This window comes from Oncorhynchus gorbuscha, unplaced genomic scaffold, assembly GCF_021184085.1.
Source record: "Oncorhynchus gorbuscha isolate QuinsamMale2020 ecotype Even-year unplaced genomic scaffold, OgorEven_v1.0 Un_scaffold_1597, whole genome shotgun sequence".
In the NCBI taxonomy this organism is placed as follows: Eukaryota; Metazoa; Chordata; class Actinopteri; order Salmoniformes; family Salmonidae; genus Oncorhynchus; species Oncorhynchus gorbuscha.
The window spans coordinates 102,668-109,878 of record NW_025746330.1 but is presented as its reverse complement, the minus strand read 5'-3'; the positions used below and the strand labels follow the sequence as shown (position 1 = coordinate 109,878).

Here is a 7,211-nt window from a genome sequence, read left to right as displayed (position 1 = left end):
ACCAGTTTGGCAGGATATGACGATTACACAGAAGGATCACGGTGTTTTTACGTGACGGTCTTTCTGGGGGGGCTGGAGAAACAACAAGGCTTTTATTCTAGAAATAACGAGGCCTCTTAATTTGACACTGATCACTTTTATTAGAAGGGTTACAGTGCGAACAGTGAAACAATGAATATATCATGCCGCGAGAGGTACCGGATCAAGGCAAATAGGTGCCGGAACAAACAAAGTCAAATATGAGAGGTTAAGCACTGGTTTTACCTGAACATAACCCAAAAACAAAGGACTAATTAGCCTACTCTGTTGTTTAAGATTTTGTTGTCATGACTGATTGCGCTTATTGCTTCTAGTAGAACTGACATGCTTGGAACACTACCGAAAAGTGCTATTTGCATGTGAAAAATGTATGCTATATGTTGTATTTGCAATAGGCCTATAGACAGCTTAAGCACTTTGTATCGCTCACTTCCTCTGGCCTTGTCCTGTACCCCCTTTCCTTGTACTGTACCCCCCTTCCTTGTACAGTGCCGTGAAAAAGCATTTGCCCCCTTTCTGATTTTCCCAAATTTTAGCATATTTTCAATACTGTATGTTAGCAACTCTTCAACCAAAACCTAATATTAGATAAAGGTTTACCTTATTAAATTTAATTAAGAAATTAACAAAGTTATGCAACAGCCAATTCCCCTGTGTGAAAAAGTAAATGTTCCCTTTACAAGCAATAACTGGTTGTGCCACCTTTGGCTACAATGACTGCAACCAAATGCTTCCTGTAGTTGTTGATCAGTCTCTCACATCGCTGTGGGTGAATTTTGGACCACTCTTGCACGCAGAACTGCTTTAACCCTGTGACCTTTGGGGGGGGACTAGTAACCGGAAGGTTGCAAGTTCAAACCCCTGAGCTGACAAGGTACAAATCTGTTGTTCTGCCCCTGAACAGGCCTTTCTCTAGAATGTATTAAATTGTTTCCCCCATTAATCTACACACACTAAATTACAAAGCAAAAACCATTTTTTATACATTCTTGCTAATGTATAATAAATTAGAAACAGAAATATCACATTTACATAAGTATTCAGACCCTTTACTCCGTACTTGGTTGAAGCACCTTTGGCAGAGACTACAGCCTCGAGTCTTCTTGGGTAATATGCTACCAGCTTGGCACATCTGCATTTTGGAGAGTTTCTTTCATTCTTCTCTGCAGATCCTTCTGACAATGGAACTATGGAACTAGTTGAGAATCTATTCATAACTTGTGCAGCATGGTAGATTGCCATGGTAACAACACAACACAGACCCCTGGCTTAAACCCTGCCATTATGAACCATGCAGGTTTCCATATAACCTCTAATGAACTGGAGTCTGTGGAGCAGGTTTCCATATAACCTCTAATGAACTGGAGTCTGTGGAGCAGGTTTCCATATAACCTCTAATGAAATGGAGTCTGTGGAGCAGGTTTCCATATAACCTCTAATGAACTGGAGTCTGTGGAGCAGGTTTCCATATAACCTCTAATGAACTGGAGTCTGTGGAGCAGGTTTCCATATAACCTCTAATGAACTGGAGTCTGTGGAGCAGGTTTCCATATAACCTCTAATGAACTGGAGTCTGTGGAGCAGGTTTCCATATAACCTCTAATGAACTGGAGTCTGTGGAGCAGGTTTCCATATAACCTCTAATGAACTGGAGTCTGTGGAGCAGGTTTCCATATAACCTCTAATGAACTGGAGTCTGTGGAGCCAGTTCCCAGAGTCCTGGAACCCTTTGAGTAGGTCACTGTGGAGATCAGTGGAGAGGTACAGTAAGCAGTTATTACTACATCATTATTTAACTCAGTATATATGAGCAGTAGTTTATAAGTTATAAATGCAAATGTTTAATAGCATTATTTTTAATAACAAACCAATTCATTTTTAAATACATTTTGGTTAAGGTAGAGTATTATTTCATTTAATAATTTAATTAGAATTGTTTCAACACCAATCATAGTCAAACTATCGCAAACTTTTTGACTTGAAAAAATACAAAACTTTTTTTTTTTTTAAAGAGCCTTTTGGGGGCCAAAGAGAGACGCTCTTTTGGTGAGCTGAGCCGAACGAGCCTGCTGAATACCCATCACTAGGTTTGCGAGCAGAGGATCACTGGTTGGAGCCCAGTATGGCAGAAGGTTGACTTCGGTTTCACCAGAAACCCTTATTCCCACCATAGCCCTACCTCGAGGCTAATGCAACTCCCCACTAGATAACCAGTTGGCATTACTGTAATATCATCTAGGAATAGTTGTTAGGAGCTAGTAACATAAGCATTTCGCTGCACTGCTATGACACCTGCTAAACTATGTACACGACCAATAGACTTTGATTTGAGTACATGTTTGACATTACAAGGATGTACCACTAGGGGGACTAAGAGAGTACCCAATGGCTCTGCGGAGGAAATGGAAATATGGAAAATGGCAGCAGGTCAAATGATTCCTAATTTCTACCAGGCAACAGGGTATTGATTCAACCTGAACCACCAATTTATTAACAGCCAATTATCAATTATTATGCAATATCCGGTGACACCCATCTCCATGAAAAGAATAACCACACAATACATCAAATTATAGATCTTTATTCAACAGCATTGCATTGTATGGCATAGATTTATGTCTGAAAATGTGACATCACAATCAGTTGATGAATAAACACTGAAAGCAATCATTTACACAGATTACGTAGTGCATAAAATAATATGGGTTCATTATGCCAATACAAAATCTAACCAGAACACTTTTGCTTCAATTGGAAGTAAAAACAGAAAGAAAGACAATATAAATATTAAGGACAATTTTATAACAGTAATACAATTATTCACCATTCTCATGGCAATAGATACATTTTTAAAACACGTTTCACTGTAATATTTTAATGTTGAGTAATCCAGATGTGATTGTCTGAAAATCACCTGACCTTGTTTCACTTGAGGAAAATAACTATAAAAGAGTAGCCTATGTATCGAAGTTGACGAAATATGTAATGGCAGTTTAGTGTGCTGGCTCCACCACTATGGCAGTTTAGTGTGCTGGCTCCACCACTATGGCAGTTTAGTGTGCTGGCTCCACCACTATGGCAGTTTAGTGTGCTGCCTCCACCACTATGGCAGTTTAGTGTGCTGGCTCCACCACTATGGCAGTTTAGTGTGCTGCCTCCACCACTATGGCAGTTTAGTGTGCTGGCTCCACCACTATGGCAGTTTAGTGTGCTGGCTCCACCACTATGGCAGTTTAGTGTGCTGCCTCCACCACTATGGCAGTTTAGTGTGCTGGCTCCACCACTATGGCAGTTTAGTGTGCTGGCTCCACCACTATGGCAGTTTAGTGTGCTGGCTCCACCACTATGGCAGTTTCTGGATGATAGTCAAAGCTTTTGAAACTTTAGGAGACAATGTTTTAAATCAATTTATATCTAGAAAATCGCAAAAATATATATTTTTGACATTAATAATTATCACCCGCAGGGCTATTGTAATGAATCTTATCCTGTAGGCTGAACTGATCTATTTCCTGCTCGATGGGCCAGCTGCAAAGTCAAAATGGGCTATATTGTCAAAAATGTGGAACATTTTTTTTGCTTTTTGGTCGCAATTTCAGGTTAGGGTTAGGCATTAGGGTTAGCCGTGTGGTTAATGTTAGGGTTAGGCATTAGGGTTAGGCGTTAGGGTTAGGCATTAGGGTTAGGCATTAGGGTTAGGCATTAGGGTTAGGCATTAGGGTTAGCCGTGTGGTTAATGTTAGGGTTAGTTTTTAAATCAGTGTGGTTTGGGTTTGGTTTAACATCCAATTTCATGACTCTGTGTCTGTGCCAGCTAGTGACCACTCTGCAGAGCTGCCTTCATGACAATAAATGCCAAGTTTTATCCAAGGGATACCTGGCCAAGAAGGCAGTTGCTCCTGTATAAACAATAATATAAGATATAATAACATACTCTCAGAACATTCAACATAAAATACAACACCTGCCTGTTGATCAATGAGACCTATAAGCAATAGACCAATAAGAAAGAGAGTTCCAAACCTCTCTGCCAATAACAGATCGTTGTCAGTTTTCCCTCCCCACTCCACTCCCAGACAAGTCCAAGCAAAATTATTGCTTGAGAAATGACTCTTTGCTAAGAAGCTATTTTTGTTTATTTTTGACCACTTGAATTGAAAACAATCACAGTAAGGTTCTTAATTGTTCCCCATATTTTTTAACGGCTGCATTTGACCTGAAAACATTTATCCACATCCCACTGTGTTGCTCTCATCCTCACTGCTTGGGCAGAGAAGACAGGGACATAGTAGACAGGGGCAGGGAAGACAGGGACATAGTAGACAGGGGCAGAGAAGACAGGGACATAGTAGACAGGGGAAGAGAAGACGGGGGCAGAGAAGACAGGGACAGAGAAGACAGGGACATAGTAGACAGGGGCAGAGAAGACAGGGGCAGAGAAGACAGGGGCAGAGAAGACAGGGGCAGAGAAGACAGGGGCAGAGAAGACAGGGGCAGAGAAGACAGGGGCAGAGAAGACAGGGGCAGAGAAGACAGGGGCAAAACATATTCCTTTCATCTTCTGCCTGAATCACTGGTCACTTTAATAATGGAACACTGGTCACTTTAATAATGGAACACTGGTCACTTTAATAATGGAACACTGGTCACTTTAATAATGGAACACTGGTCACTTTAATAATGGAACACTGGTCACTTTAATAATGGAACACTGGTAGCTTTAATAATGGAACACTGGTCACTTTAATAATGGAACACTGGTCACTTTAATAATGGAACACTAGTCACTTTAATAATGGAACACTGGTCACTTTAATAATGGAACACTGGTCACTTTAATAATGGAACACTGGTCACTTTCCTTACTGTATTATGGTCCTTACTGTATTATGGTCCTTACTGTATTATGGTCCTTACTGTATTATGGTCCTTACTGTATTATGGTCCTTACTGTATTATGGTCCTCACTCTACTTTGGTCATTACTGTAGTTTGGTCCTTACTGTAAATTCCCTGTGCAAGTTTCTGTGTCTGTCTCATTCCAAATTGAATGCATCTCATCGTCCCACTTCTCAGCTGCCATTTCTGGGAGACACCTCTCCCACCTCTCCTCTGCCTCATTCCAACACACCTGCCCTGTGCTGTGACCTCACCCACGTCCTCTCCAGCTCCAGATCAGGGCGTTTGCCCTTCCAGAGGAAGAGTCTGAACAGCGCCTGACGTACCTCCCAATTGCGAATGCCAAAGATAAGTGGGTTGATGCAGGGAGGCACCATGATGAGGATCAGGAGGGAGATGTGCAGAGTTCCAGCGGACAGCGAGGTCCCAGCCCCGGAGAGGGCGGTCATCATGGCCCCTGTGCCCTCCAGCTCCCACAGAGCATCCGAGGTGATCTTGAGGAATATAGGGAGTAGCTGCAGGAACAACATCCCACAGTAGAAAAGCACAGTGTTGCGCGCCCGAGTGTTCACCGTGTTGAAGGGCACCACAGCGTTGCGGGCGTCCTGGTACATCCGTACATAGGCAAAGCAGTAGCTGAGGAGGCAGAGCAGGGTGAAGATGAAGCCCACCAGCTTGCGGGTGATAGCCGCTGCCCTGGGGAAACCCATGTGGCGTTCCACTGTGTCAGGCTCACATATGAGTCCAGAGGTTGCTGTGCCGTACTCCCCTTCCCCCTGGTGTAGCAGGGTGAAGTTAACGCAGCCAACGCTGATGGACAAGACCCAGGTGAGGCCGACGGTGAGGCGCAGGCGCAGAGGGGTGAGGATGGACAGGTAGTGGATGGCATGGCACACATACAGGTATCGCTCAATGGCCATGCAGGTGATGGTGATGAGGGTGCTGAAGATGCAGACGCTGCCGGTGAAATACTGGAGGAGGCACAAGGTGTTAAAGTTCATTGTGCTTCTCTGCAGTAAGCACTGGGTCACAAAGGGGCCCACATTGATGGTTTGCACCATGTCACTCAGAATCAAGTTCTTCAGCAGGGTGTAGCGTGGCTCCCAAGATAGGTCCTCCGAGCGTCCCAGTCCCAACCAAGTGAATCCGTTCACAGCCAAAGACAGGATTGTGAGCATCAAGAACACAAAAACCAGCACATTCACGACTGCATCAAATGGCATTATGAACAAAAAGAGGCAGCCTCCTAGGTCCAAGTTGTCATCTTCCGTTCCGTTCTCAAAAGTATAAGCAACGCATGGACCCGTGGGGTTGAACACCTGAGTGGAATTCATGATGAACTTATGAGCCATGGTCGAGTCGAGCGCATGGCTTTATTCTCTCTCTCTCTCTCTCTCTCTCTCTCTCTCTCTCTCTCTCTCTCTCTCTCTCTCTCTCTCTCTCTCTCTCTCTCTCTCTCTCTCTCTCTCTCTCTCTCTCTCTCTCTCTCTCTCTCTCTCTCTCTCTCTCTCTCACTCTAGAAGGCTGCTGAGACTGTGTCCACCTGTTGAATCAGGGGTTGCAGACTTACACGTTATCTGTTGCTAAATTTTCTTCCAGTCACCATATGTTTAAATGTATATTTTATTTACACTTTATTTTGGTTATTCATTGATATTTGTTAGTATGATAATAAATAATGACAGTAAAAATAGCCAAATAGTCATCATCACCTTCACCTTCATCCTCATCACCTTCATCATCCTTGTAATTGACATTGTCGACTAGTTTTCTATATAAAAAAATATATATTTAAAGTAATTGTGTAAAATAGTTTTCCTTCCAATAAATGGTAATGAAGTAAGTTAAAAAGCTGCTTTTCTGTGTTGGAATGGTCGTCATAGTGAGGAGACCAAGGCGCAGTGTGGTAAGCGAACATAACTCTTTAATAAAAGAGAGAACACTGACCAGAACTAAACAAAACTTACCGTGAAGCAATATGGCAAGTAAACATAGAATCACAACCCACAAAATAACCAAGGAATATGGCTACCTAAATATGGTTCCCAATCAGAGACAACGATAAACAGCTGCCTCTGATTGAGAACCAATCTAGGCAACTACAGACATATAAACACCTAGATTGAAAAAAAAACCTATATATGCCATTTAGCAGACGCTTTTATCCAAAGCAACTTACAGTCATGTGTGCATACATTCTACGTATGGGTGGTCCCGGGAATTGAACCCACTACCCTGGCGTTACAAGCGCCATGCTCTACCAACTGAGGTACA

The 7,211-nt window shown here is 42.7% G+C and overlaps 1 protein-coding gene across 1 annotated transcript; it reads right to left on the bottom strand.

Moving 5' to 3' along the window:
• Positions 1 to 5,155: 5,155 nt before the first annotated feature.
• On the bottom strand, positions 5,156 to 6,289 carry LOC124023338 (olfactory receptor 14I1-like). Its single transcript, XM_046337853.1, has one exon. The coding sequence runs from the start codon at positions 6,287 to 6,289 to the stop codon at positions 5,156 to 5,158; it is 1,134 nt and encodes a 377-aa protein (XP_046193809.1).
• Between the last annotated feature and the right edge of the window lie 922 nt (positions 6,290 to 7,211).

Excerpts from the sequence above, each read along its gene's own strand:
- LOC124023338 (XM_046337853.1), bottom strand. The coding sequence starts at position 6,289 with ATGGCTCATAAGTTCATCATGAATTCCACTCAGGTGTTCAACCCCACG.